This window comes from Amblyraja radiata, chromosome 21 (genome assembly GCF_010909765.2).
Source record: "Amblyraja radiata isolate CabotCenter1 chromosome 21, sAmbRad1.1.pri, whole genome shotgun sequence".
NCBI lineage: Eukaryota > Metazoa > Chordata > Chondrichthyes > Rajiformes > Rajidae > Amblyraja > Amblyraja radiata.
The window spans coordinates 25,247,327-25,260,682 of record NC_045976.1 but is presented as its reverse complement, the minus strand read 5'-3'; the positions used below and the strand labels follow the sequence as shown (position 1 = coordinate 25,260,682).

At 36.1% G+C, this 13,356-nt stretch overlaps 2 protein-coding genes across 3 annotated transcripts in view; one reads left to right on the top strand and one right to left on the bottom strand.

Annotated features, from left to right (window-relative positions):
* Positions 1-3,339, top strand: part of LOC116985197 (glutamine-rich protein 1-like) — a 36,676-nt gene extending 33,337 nt beyond the window's left edge. For both annotated transcript variants that reach the window (XM_033039780.1, XM_033039781.1), the window contains exon 9: positions 317-3,339. In XM_033039780.1, the coding sequence (XP_032895671.1) occupies positions 317-509 (193 nt within the window). In that variant the 3' untranslated portion in view covers positions 510-3,339. The remainder of the gene's footprint in view (positions 1-316) is intronic.
* Positions 3,340-5,467: 2,128 nt separating this feature from the next.
* Positions 5,468-13,356, bottom strand: part of mov10l1 (Mov10 like RISC complex RNA helicase 1) — a 40,274-nt gene continuing 32,385 nt past the window's right edge. The window contains exons 20-26 of the mRNA XM_033039779.1: positions 13,191-13,352; positions 10,848-11,021; positions 8,749-8,898; positions 8,338-8,445; positions 7,315-7,455; positions 7,012-7,106; positions 5,468-6,049 (exon numbers count right to left, since the gene is read on the bottom strand). Coding sequence (XP_032895670.1) covers positions 7,017-7,106; positions 7,315-7,455; positions 8,338-8,445; positions 8,749-8,898; positions 10,848-11,021; positions 13,191-13,352 — 825 coding nt within the window. The 3' untranslated portion in view covers positions 5,468-6,049; positions 7,012-7,016. The remainder of the gene's footprint in view (positions 6,050-7,011; positions 7,107-7,314; positions 7,456-8,337; positions 8,446-8,748; positions 8,899-10,847; positions 11,022-13,190; positions 13,353-13,356) is intronic.

Here is a 13,356-nt window from a genome sequence, read left to right as displayed (position 1 = left end):
CATGTTATTTTTTTTGCCTTCCAAATGTTAATTTTGTTAGAAATTATGTAATTAACCAAAGAATTCACATTGGTTTTACTTAATATTATTCCATGCATGAGACTCTAAAATTGGACCTCTCTACAAATTTTTAATGTTAGCTATATGACTTAATTAATGAAAGCATAATGTTCCTTCCATAATGTAAGGTTGCATTTCCAATTATCTTGAAATTTTAGATTTATCTCAAAGACTGAGAGTTTAATTTAATTTCTTGCTTTTATTTTTCATTATTCGACTGAATAACTCTGGCATGTCATTTTCCATTTTAATGTAGTCCACAGAGTGCTAAAGGACGAAATGATGCCTTCTACTTGAATGCCGAACCAGTGGTTGCGCCAAATAGTCCAATATGGTATTCAACGCAACCTGTCAGTTATGAAGCAATGGAACAAATGTTGACCAGAATCCTAATGATAAGGGAGGTCCAAGAAGCTTGCGCAAATACGCATATTCCTTCATTCCATTGAAAAACTCCCCAAGCTGCATGATGAGGGAAGAAAGTGCTTGACAGTAGCAACTCATAGGATATTATTTTATGGAAGACAAGTATCTTGCCTTTTCCTGCGCTCTCAGAAGATGTTCATGCACGATGTGCTTGAGAACTTGTGAATTATGAAAATGGATGTCGAAATTTGTAAACCCAGTGGAAATTTTGGGTGGATTATGTTCCAGTTCTAAAAGCCTGACCAGTTCTATTGTTTCTTTAAACTATACTGAAATATGTAACGGTTTAACTGAACAAACTGTAAATAAGAGGAAAATTTAAAAACTATTTCTAGTTGGTGGTAGTAAAGTTTGCTAATTATCTTTAAATTTAACGAAGCTTTGAAAGTAAATATAAATTATGTGCATTCCAATTTGTGGCAACACAGATAATTGTGATCATTGTATAACTTAATTACTTTGGATCTAGACTCCAATTCCGTCTCAACCTGTATTACTGATGCTTCCATGAACAGTCGTCTTTTTAGCAGACTGATATGTTCTTTAACATGTTTTTGTATGTAATGTACCTGGTGTACTTCTGTGCCTAATGTGGATATTCCACTACATATTTTGAGAAGAAACTTTATAAAATATAAATATTGCATTTGCATGAACAGAATTAAACTAGGTTTAAGAAAAAATGTTGGTTTTAGGTTTTAAACCATATCAACTTTACCTCACGAAACCTGTGACATTATGGCTTGGTATCAGACGGGCACAGGATAATTTCTTACAGACTATAGTGTGCTAGGAAGATTTTGAATAGTTCGGTTTGGTGGTTTTTACTTTTATGGGGACAATTTTTTTTTTCCATTTTACTTCATTTTGAATCACTGATTAAAATAAACACTGTTATACTCATGTAGTGCATACCAGGGTTGTCACATTATCTTTGTAAGTTTTTTAATATAAATCATTCACTAATTTCGTTGGTCTAGGTAGAAACAATAAATTTTGCCTATAAAAATATAACAGCTTATTGGTTTTGAGTATGACGTTTTTGTTTTGAAATCTAAGAAAATAAGAACCTTTTAAAGGTTGTCTAAATATCTCGCATCCATTAACTGGATTAAAAAAAGACAGATCGGTAATTAAAATTAATTACTGCTGATTTAGACATTCTCGACAAGTTGTCAATATTTTCCTGCATAACGGAATTCTTGGCACAAGAGAAACACTGATGGAATTTAAAAAAAAATATTTGCAAAAGGACAGTTAAAGCTTTGGTTTGAGGATGAGTTTGCCTTTTGTTTGAGGTCAATATTTGGTCTTAAATATGTTCCAAATAAGATTCTGCTTTACTTTTATGCTGTTTCTATTGGGTGCATTTAATATTTTGGATTTATTTTGTTTTGTTGGCTCTTACAATCTGTATGATTTCATTCAAGTTATTATGTCTATTTGTCATTTTTTTCTAGCATGCATGTGAACTTTTATGGCTGTAGATTTCCAAAACCATCGGAAGCATACTTTAAAATCGATGGCTTGGTTTTAACAAAATGTTATTGAATTAAGTTTCATTATAATGCATACATTGAATGTAAACTTTAAGAACCTCAATCATTTCAGTAATACTTGGCTACTATACTTTCATCTATTGTGCTTTTAATACCTCTAGTGTTCCCCAAGGATTCACCATTGGTTTCCTTTTCATTTGAGTGCAGTCAACAACATTGTACAAGTTGTGGCAATGAGCAGAAACTTTGTCATCTCAAACTCTAGATTGCCAAGGCAGAATCTCCATCTCTCTACCTGGGAACTGTCTGAAATTGTGCCAGATTGTTTGAAACTTTAGTGCCCTGAGATGCCTTTGATTAATATTTCGATGTAATCACCAAGAATGTCTACTCCGTTAAGTTATCCTACTCTGGCCTAGTTCATTAGCTGCAGAGATCCTCGTTCATGCTTTTGTTGCTTTTTATGGTCTTGATTATTTTAATGTCATCTTGGCTGGGTCTCCCTCCATCTGCTTGCTGTAAATTGGATGTGTGACAGCTGGCCATATAATATCTTGCACCATATCCTACCCTCCTATCCATTTTATTAGCACATTTGTTTCCCCTTTTTGTTACATGGTTTTGTTAATGCTATACTGCTTGGTAATAGCATCCTTGTAAATGAACTCTTAATAGCAGTTTCATCATGTCTTGTAGTGCATGCTCACTGCCTCTTTCTAAGCTACTACATGACCAGTTACTAAAAATGCAGTGTTCAGGGAAATGAGAAGTTATGGTATGTGTTATTATTGTTTCGTAATGTGATCTTACAGTATTTTTGCCTTGCCTCTTCATGGTTTATGTGTTAACCAACTTTCCTCTGATTTCAGGGAGCATTAAACCCAATATTTAGAAGTTAAAATATTCTGTTCACTTTAAAGTATAATAACTGAGGAGGTTTATTTTTTGAGACAGTTTGCTAATCTGCAAACTGTTTGTATTCATGGAATTGTGCCATTGCAAATTAATTTAAGGAGGTTTATAGTGAAAACTATTGTGCAAAAGGTATAGTAAATGTATAAAACAGCTTTAAGGCTGAAATGAACAAAAGCATTCACAACACTAATTTGAATACAGGAAAACTATAGGCATAATGTGATTATAGGAGGACAAAATCAAAGTTAATTTAATATTTTGTAGATTATGAATTATTACTTTGTACTATGTTGAAATATATGATGCTATACCTGGCAAATAATCTTTGAGAACAGCACATTGCACAAATGGTAAGATATGAATGTCTGAGCACATACTATAACGCATCAAAATGTACTGTATGAATATAAAAAATATTAAAAATGTTTCTCTTTCCTCATGCAGCATCACAACAGACATCTGTTACTTGCACAAGGATTTCATTATACAAAGTACCTTTTGTTCCAGATATTGAATTGAATTAACTTCTAAACAATGTAAGGACAACACAGCAGGTTAGGCAGCAACATACCAATTGTTGAAGCTTATTTTTAATTGCAACTGGAAACATTGCACTGCGAAAGGTTTTAAGCAAGTACAGAGGTGGGGAAATTGAAGGAAGAAAAGAACAATTTGGAAAAGTGTTGAAATGACTTACGGTATAAGAGAAAGTTGTAGGTAATAGATAAGGACATGTTAATGACACAAACAGCAAAATTCCCAGCCTTTTGCCTAAAGGAGAATCATGCTTGTAAAGTGAGATAATTGAACTCCTTTTAGTTCAGAAAATGCCATTGTTTCTAACCAAAAGAGTTGCAGGAACAGGCCCTTTGGCCAACAATGTCCACACTGAAAACAATGCCATGTCACTGGTCACTTCTGTCAGTATGTGCTCCATATCTCTCTATTCCATGGTTATGTACATTTTTTAAAAGCCTCCACTCCTGGCAGCATGTTTGAGAAAGTTTAAAAAAAATTTGCCATACCCATCTTTAAATGTTATGATGTATTCCAGCTACTGAAACAATTGATCATGAAAGGCAGCTTGTGCAGGGATTGTCTTGCTTGGTTGTCCAATAGCGTGAAGTACGAGTATGTTGATTAGTTTGGTTGATGAAAGGGAAGAAACATGGCTTAATTCCACTATTAAGAAAAAGGAGCAGAAGGCCACCTGGCAAATTGAGTTTGTTCCATGGCTGAGCTACTTCAGCACCATTTCACTCTGATTCTCTTAAAGTTCAGAAACCTTAATTGGTTTGGAATGAATATACTATCTGAACTTCCAGGATAAAACATTTCTAAAAGGTTCACTATTCTTTAAGTGAAGAAATGCTTTGTCATTTCATTCTTCTATCTGTCCCTTCTCTGACGATGTAAGCTTACCTTGTTTTTCAATCTCGTACCTTGCCGGAGATGCGATTGATTTTCGGATCGTATCTCTGGTCGCTCTGCGGCCTAACATCATGAAGCTGGAGGCTTTGCTCGGACTGACTTTGAGCCCTTGCCTGGGATCGACGTCCAACCCGCGGTCTTCACCATCGAGAAGCTCGCAGTCTTGGGTAGAGACCGACGTCGGGAAGCTCCAAACAATGCAGAAGGTTTCGACCAGCCATGACCGGGGTCAGATCGTCTGGCGCGGGGGAGCTGAGATTCCCCCCGACATAGAGGGTTCGGGAGCCAAGATCGTCCCGTCATTAGAAGGCTGGAGGCCCCCAACCGCAGGAGAACAAAGGGAACAGATTGAATTTGTTATCGTCTTCCATCACAGTGAGGAATGTGGAGGATGTTAAAATGTATTTTGTGTGTTCTGTTGCTTTTTATTGGTATGATGACTGGCAAATTAAATTCCTCGTATGTTGCAAAACATACTTGGCTAATGAAGTATGATTATGGTGCTTGATTCCTTGACCTGTCGGTGCTGCGTGAGCTTACTTTATTCCCAGGTTGTAGTTTAGACTCGTGACATCTGCAGTTTTACAATTACCTTATTTCCCACATTATATCCCATTTGCTAGGGACTTGCAAATTCAGCTTGTCTGTATCCCCTTGATATCTTCCACTCACAATCCCATATTTAACAAGATGCATAAGAAAACTTGGGAATGTGACATTTGGTACCCTAAGATTGATAGATCATGTATAGCTAGGGCCCAAGTACTGACCACACCACTCAAAGCTGGACAACCCAAGAATAATATTTATTTTGTTTCCTTGTTGGTCAATGTTCACTATATGCATATTAATTTAGATGGCATATTTTACCTTTGGAAGGATATTATGAAGTGCAGTATTCCAACGGTTGAAAATAGTCATGAAATAGCAAAACTGAATAATTCAATTATTTTGATCTTTGATTGTTTTGGCGTGTCAGAGGCCGAGAGATCTGATTGGAAATATTTAAAATTGAGAGGCATTAATAGGGTAGACGGAACCATTTTCCCCAGGGTGGAAATGTCAGTAGAATGCAGGTTATTAAGAGTGTGGTGGGTGCCTGGAACACGCTGCTGGTGGTGGAGGCAGATAGGATAGTGGTGTTTAAGAGACTTTCAGATGGACATTATAGGTGAAAGAGAATATGGGAATTGATTTGTATGATTCATGGAGAGTACTTTGCTATGTTTATGTTGTATTTTATCCTTTAATTCTATATTGCTACAGATGCAATGAAAATATTTTAAAAAAGTGAAATGAAACACAAAATACAGTTAGACTATTTATTGCAGGTGACCATTAAGTTTTCTATGTCTTGCACCGGTGCTCCCTCTTGTGGCAACTCCAATTGAGTTTTTGGTGATTTCCAAGATTTTTAAAATGCAATCAAGGCCACATTGTGAGTTCCTTTTTTAAATAGATGTATTATTAATGCCATAAAAAAAACCTTAAGCTAACTACATCAGCTTACATTCAACATTTCTGCCAAACCAAAGGGATTTATCAAATTTTCCTAAAGTTTCAAGAAATCAGAGTTAAGGAGGGAGTGTGCTCCATTTACAACTTAAAACCAGCAACACCAAAATGTGACGGCATCATTTTCCTCAAAAGTCTTCTCTTCAATTTTGAAAATTGCAGCCTTTTCTCAGCAGGTCCTCTCAGAAATAGATATGTTACATCTGAAGATAACAACAAAAAAAAATCATAAGTATTGCAAGCAATTGCTTAGGCAGGTCTTTCAAAGTTTGGACCAAATGGTCTATTGTATGATAGCACATAAATGAAGCTATAACTGAAACACTCAAATTTAGAATAGCTTCAAATAATTCATTCAATGATTGGTTTAACTCTAGTAGCACTGCAAAAATATCTAGCGATGGTGCAGAATCAAACCATTGTCACTGTATCACACTAAATGATTTTCCCAATTCATTTTTTAAGCTGCTCTTTCACCAACAATTCAGTAAACGTTCTTACAAATTCATTACTGTACTCGGAAGCACAAGCATGGGGTGGAGATATCAGAAATCGTACAAGTATCCTCTAAGAATTGAACTACTTAAAAAAAAAAATTTAAAGGTTTCCTTTATAAAATATATCACCTTTGCCAGTTAGGGTGGTGCAACCGTAGAGTTGCTGTCTTGCAGCGCCGGAGACCCAGGTTCTATCCCGACTATGGGAGCTGTCTGTACGGAGTTGTACGTTCTCCCTGTGACTGGGTTTCCTCCCACACGCCAAGGATGTACAGGTTTGTAGGTTAATTGGCTTGGTACAAGTGTAATTGTCCCTTATGTGTGTGTAGGATAGTGTTAATGTGCAGAGATCGTTAGTCGGTGTAGACTCGGTGGGCCGAAGGGCCTGTTTCCACACTGTATCACTAAACATCTTTTGTTTTCCAACTAAGCCTATCAAAGGTGATTCTTTTTTTTAACCTGTGTGGGTATATTTCCAAGTTTACTCTTTTTTAATTAACTTTCACTTTAAATAGTCATCCACTGGATTAGACCTGTAATTGTTTTTATGCAGAGTGTTTACAGATAATGCCCAAGCTTAGTTTTAGTTGAACTATTAGCATTGTTTAAATAAAAATCATAGAAAAGATGGGATCATAAATTAATGGGTATTTAGAAAACAAACTTGCCTTCTTCACTGGGTTAGAAGTTCATTTGGGAGATTGCAACCAACATATACATTATTTAGAACACAGTATTCCAGAAATGTGCCCCAGCATTGGTCCTATAAAGAATTACACATTTTAAAATCAGCCTTAAACTCAAATGCCACAAGAAATTCTCCTTTAAGTTCAGGTTTCATGCAGCTACTTTTTAAAAATAAAATTACCACATTCGCAAACAAATTAAGTTATATTAAACAGAGCTTGATCTAATACCCAGTTATTCATTAAAACAATGTCAAAAATCCTATTACACAGAGTTCTACCCACCTTAAGGAGAATATGTGGATTCCCAACCACAATCAGTAATGCTTTAGCTCTGGTGATTGCAACATTAAACCTTTTTGGATTAGAAAGAAATCCCAAGATGTGACGCTTATCCTCAGACAGATTTTCTTCACTCGACCGTACCTTTGCAATAAGCATATTTTGTTTAAGATTTCTGACAAAAAGTTGGGGAAAAAACACTGATTTGCTCTGCATTTAATATCCTCCTGAAAACTAGTGAAATATTTTAAATTTATGTAACCTATTAGAAATATTACTAAGCGAGTGTGAAAAATTAATGCTGCAGAGCAGAATCATTACTTCTGGTGGGTTGCTTTACCTCTAATCAACATTTGTACACAAGTCTGGTTAATGGATTTCAACTTCGAAATTTACTTGAAAAAACTCATGACCAATGAAGGAATGTTGTTACCCCATCACCACCAAACATCTTGTTCCCAACATTTATGATACAAATATTTAATATAATTATATAAACTAGCATCTGCATTTCCTGGTTGCTATATTTATGTTAATCTATCAGTAGATATTAGAGCTGTAATTAAAAAAGATTTTGCTTCAATTTTAAGTACTCAGCTTCACGAGCATTACTAAATAAATCATGTTTAAAAAAAAAGATTACTCCGGTTTCTTTGATCTGCAGATTTAAGTTGAATAATTACAGCTCTATTGAACACTAATGCACCATATTTTCTAGCACTAAGCACAAAATTACACCAAAAATGATTGATCCGAAAATTACAGATCTACTGTATTGATATTATCAATCATTATGATTGCCCTAAATATTTTCTATTGTGGTGTTGTATAGAGTAACATTTATTAAATGATCAAATACCAGACAAACTAAATCGTTATTCCTGTTGACAGTACTGGTCCATATTTAGTGGTAACAAAATAGGGTATTTGGGCAAAAAAGGGTTAACTGCTTTTACCATTGACTGATACCCAATTGTTAATACGGTTTAAAGATGCCTAATACACATATAAATTAATGTAACTTACTGTTGACACAATTATAACCATTTTCTCCTGGCCTTGAAATTCTTCAACAGATCCAACCTTTAAATCGGCAAGATTTACACTTCGTAGGAGGACTCTAATTTTTTGTACCTATGTACACACACAAAAAGAGATTTTTTCACACAGGAGCCTCATGATGATCCAGGTCTGCGGAATTAAATATTTCAATTCTACGTGGTGCATCTTGCTCGCAATTATCATTGGATCTGAGTATTTCTCTAGTCAGATTTTCTGTTTTCAGTCTTTGTCTTGACATAACTTTAATAGGGAAGCATTATTAGCTGGTCACAAATCTCATACATCTTTAAGACCCACCTACTTCCAATATAGACACAAAAAGTTTAATAATGGCACCCTGAAACAAAAGGATAAATATGAATTTACTGTGTGTACCTGCTTTTGGTAGGGTGTTATGATCCCAATGTCTGAAGGCTGCACTGGGCTTGTACAAAGTTTCACTAGCAGACAACAATAACGCATAACTTGAACTGCTTCTTTAGGGTTAAACCATGATGGATTGCTACCTTCTCTCATTTCATTTCCCTGAAAATTGAAACAATCAGCAGTTACAAAATTAGAATCTGAGAATGAAATGTCATGCATCCTTTCTAGAAACTAACGTTGCAAAGAAACTAAAATAGTGCATTTCATATCATTCCATGCAAGTGCATGTGTGTACTTCATACCACAAATAGAGTTCAAGGGAATATGAACCATTGTCTTATGAATACATTTGCATAGCGAGTAAAATCAACTTGTTTTCTGCCACCATTGTTAAAGACAATTTAAGTGCTCAATGTTTTTGGATTCATTATTTCATATTGGGCTGGAAGTCAGAAAGATGGACATCAGGAAGGAAAAAACATTTACTGGAAACACTTAGAACAGGCAAGGCCATTAGGTAGAGAAATAGAGCCAATGTTTCATATTGTAACTGGAAATGTTAGAAGACAGGTTTCAGGTTGCAGAGAGGAGGAAGGTTGGAGTGAACAGAGGGAATGGCCATGCTACAGTGTCGTGCAAAGTTGTCAAAGTAACAACTCCTTACAAATCAGCAGCTGGAGACGAGAGAGAAAGGGACATTGAAATGGAGATGTGAAGCCATATCTGTGGAGAGAGCAATGGATAGGTCGTTATTTGAAATTAAACGCAGTATTAAATTCATGGGCTGCAACATACCCAAATGAAAGATGAGGTGTTTTTCTTTAAGCTTGCATTGGACATAATTGGTGGAAGTAATGTAGAAGCATAAAGGCAGCGTGTTCATAGCAGGATTGGGCATATGGAAGTAGAGTTATGGGCAACTGAAAGCTCAGGATTGTCCTTGTGGACTTGCAAGAGGCCACCCAATCTACAGTTGGTGTCCCCAATGTAGATTGTGTTCGGTGGTCACCCCTACACTGGATAAACCAAACAGGTGATTATTTTGCAGATCACCTGCAGCAGCCCCCTAGGATTTGATAACAACGTTACTATTTTCAGGTAATAATCCTTCAAACCTCTTCACAAATGTGCTACGCCTCTATTTCAATATGCCTCTTTATTCTTTGCTCCAATTACTGTTCTTTAAAAAAAAAAAAAAACTTGACAACTTTCATCTGCACTTTTTCCTCACCATCATACCCCTCTGCAACTTAAACACAAATTTCTTGTTTTGCATTTCCAGTTCTGATGAAGATTTCTTGATCACTAACACCAACTTTGTCTCTTCCAACATTTGCTGCTCGACTTGATGAGTACTTTTGTTTAGTTTTCTGTTACCTATTTTCTGGATCGAGTTGAAATGCTTATTAAATGCGCCATTAGAGTTTAAAAAGAAGTAGGGATGCACATTTAATAATATCATGGCTAATCTTACTGCACGTTCCCATTTAGTTAGTCACCCCATTGTATATCAAGTATCTATCTACCTCCGTGTCAAAAATATTCAATGGCCCAATTGCAATCACTCATTTTGAAGACTCTCAACCATCTGAGACACAACATTTCCCCTTGGCCTTGTCTAAACTACTTACCCAGGTTCTAGGTTCTCTTACAAGAGGATACATTCTCTCCACATCCACCCTGTCAAGACGTCTCAGGGTCTTCAACCATCATATACTTCAACCTTCTAAACTCCAACATATACAAGCCTAGATTTAAAAACAAAGTGCCAGAGTAACTCAGCACATCAAGCAGCATCTCTGGAGGATATGGGTCAGGACCCTTCTTCATACCAACCTAGCCTTTGCAAACCTATGTGAACAGACAATCACCAGGTATGACGTATAAATCTCTTCTCTACATCCTAGCTTAATTAAGGAAACCAATATTGCATACATACTCCAGATCAGCACCCTTTATAAATGAAATATCTCTACATTTGGGAAGCAGTGAGATTAATAATTGAATCTTAAAATTCTTATTTTGTATAAATATAGAAAAAGAAAACAAAATCATGCAATGTTTTAAGTATGAATGAGGCTAGTAATATACTGTGTTCAACAACATACCCTCAGTCCATGAAAAATTATTGGAAATCCTTTCTTTGGCAATTTTTCCCAGTTACAAAATGTATTGGCCACAGACTGATCCATACACATCTTAAGTTCATTGTGATAGAAAAGCTTCGCAGGCAGGTCAAGCAAACATGAATGTGATCGATAATTGTTCACCAGTTTTGTCACCTAAAAAATAAATACTATTTCAACTGCAAATCAGAATACATTTACAGTTTGTCTTTCCCTATCATATTATTTGTATCTCTCGGGTACTTCTAAATCATCCTAGACTAAATTAAAACCAATTTTTTTTAATGAATTGTCATTTTTAAAGTAGTACAGTTCAAAATGAGTGGCTCTGACTCATGGGGTCAATTGGGTTGCTAAAACTTATGTGCAGATAAAAGGCTAATTACTTCATTGGCATTCACAGAGGTGCACAGGCTTGATGGGTACTGGGGAAGATTTTATCATACTTTTGAACTTTTGTTTATTTTTTGCCTAGCAACGATGCAAGCACTGCTCCCCTCAAAGTCCTGGTGAGTACAAGATAAGTGACAAGACAATTATCAATGGTTCACATAATTGGAAACAAACTTATCATTTAAACGAACATCTTATTATTCTGTTTTTACATTAGATCCTCTAACAATTTCATCAGAAATTACTGCATGTTCTGCAATCACCATGTGCAAACTGAAGAGTGTAACCTTGAGTGCAGACATTGGTAAAGCTATTGATTAATATAAAGAATGGTCTACTTTAAAGTTAATTTAGGTATGCTCTTAAGAGTAGCCTTCAGTTACTGCTCTGCAACCTGGAATTATTATACATAATGAAATATACATTCTGAAACACTTTTTTTTCATCCCTCAAGTTACATCTGTAATTGTGTAAACTGGTAGTCAAATGAAATAAATCACTCTCCAAAGCTACTCAAATATAAATTATTCTGCAGAACACAAGATGGCACTCATGTACTCAAGCTGATTGCTACGAGAGGTTTAATTCCTCTCCATGCCGAAAATGCAAAATTATTTGAGGCTCCCAGAGGGAGGGCATGTCCAATGGCCAACCGGCAGGACAATAGCACTGAACTAATCCACAGCCCTAGTACTAAGGTTGGGGCTTTGGGTTTATAGCCTTGAATGCAGTTGAGATTGGTTACATGACCCACGGTTACATGGCCATTTTAGCATTGCAGTGCAAAAGAGACTGAAAATGAGCACACGAGTCTTTGAATTTAAATATGCCAACTTTTGTGCCATCTGTAGTAATTCCTATTTGTCCACATTCGGTCGGTGTCCTATATTCTTGCCTGTTCCCATGCCATCTAAATGTCTCTTAAGCATAGGTGATTGTACTCGAGTCCACCATCTCCTTTGGAGCAAGTTCTGAATATTAGCTGCTCTGTATATCACAGAAATACTCTCAAATGCCCTTTAAAATCTGTCAGAGCCATATGCTTCCTTTTTATTCCTGATCAAAACTTCAATATCCTTTGTAATCCAATATTCCCAGTTTACCTTATACCCTGACTAGAACATACAAGCTGGGAATTTTTACTAGTTCTCTTTTAAAGGACTCACTGTCAGGTATTTTACCTGCAAGCATCCATTCTCAATCAACATTTACTAGGTCTTTGCTTACACTTCGGAAATCATCTTTCCCCCCAATTTAAAACCTTAATCTCACCCCTATCCAAAACTCCCTTGAAATTTATAGAATTATTCTCACTGTTCCCCCAGCCACACTTCCACCACCTGCTCAGATTTATTTCTGAAGTTAAAGTCATGTACTTCTTTGACTCATGATGACCTCTGCATATTGTCTCAAATAACTTCCTTGTAAGCACTTAAATTCTGCCCATCTAAGCTTCTTGCACTAAATCAATCCCAGTCAAATCTGGGGAAATTAAAATCCCTCACTACTATAACTTTTGCCTGTGTTATTCTTGCACCTTTTAGGATTTCTTTATAAATCTGTTCCTCAAATTACCATTGACTATTGGGAGGCCTGTATTATGAACCAGAAAAATAATTGTCCCTCGATTATTCGCAGGATCCACTCTAAGTTCCTTTTTGGATGAGCCCTCCAGGATATCCCCTCTAAGTACCACTGTTATGTTCTCCATAATTAGTGAGACCATGCTTCTCTCCAGTATTCCCCACTCACATCTAAAATATCTACATCCCAAAGCATTGAACTGTCAGCCCTGTTCTTTCCTCAACCTTGTTTCCATGGTTGCAAGATTACAATTCCAACTACTGTACAAAATGGCAAATGCTAACAAATCACCTCAAACTGAGTATTTATATGGGACTTGTATTTACAGTGAATAAACATTAAACTCACCAAAAGTGGATTGTAGGATCCAAGTGCATGCAAGGTTTCATTTCTAGAATACAAAGGCTGGGTCATTAGTCTCTCCAAAAGTGAAATAGACAGACCATAGGTTTTGGCAATTTTCGATTTTATTATTGGTCCCAGCTGCATTGGATCCCCAGCAAGCACAATCTGT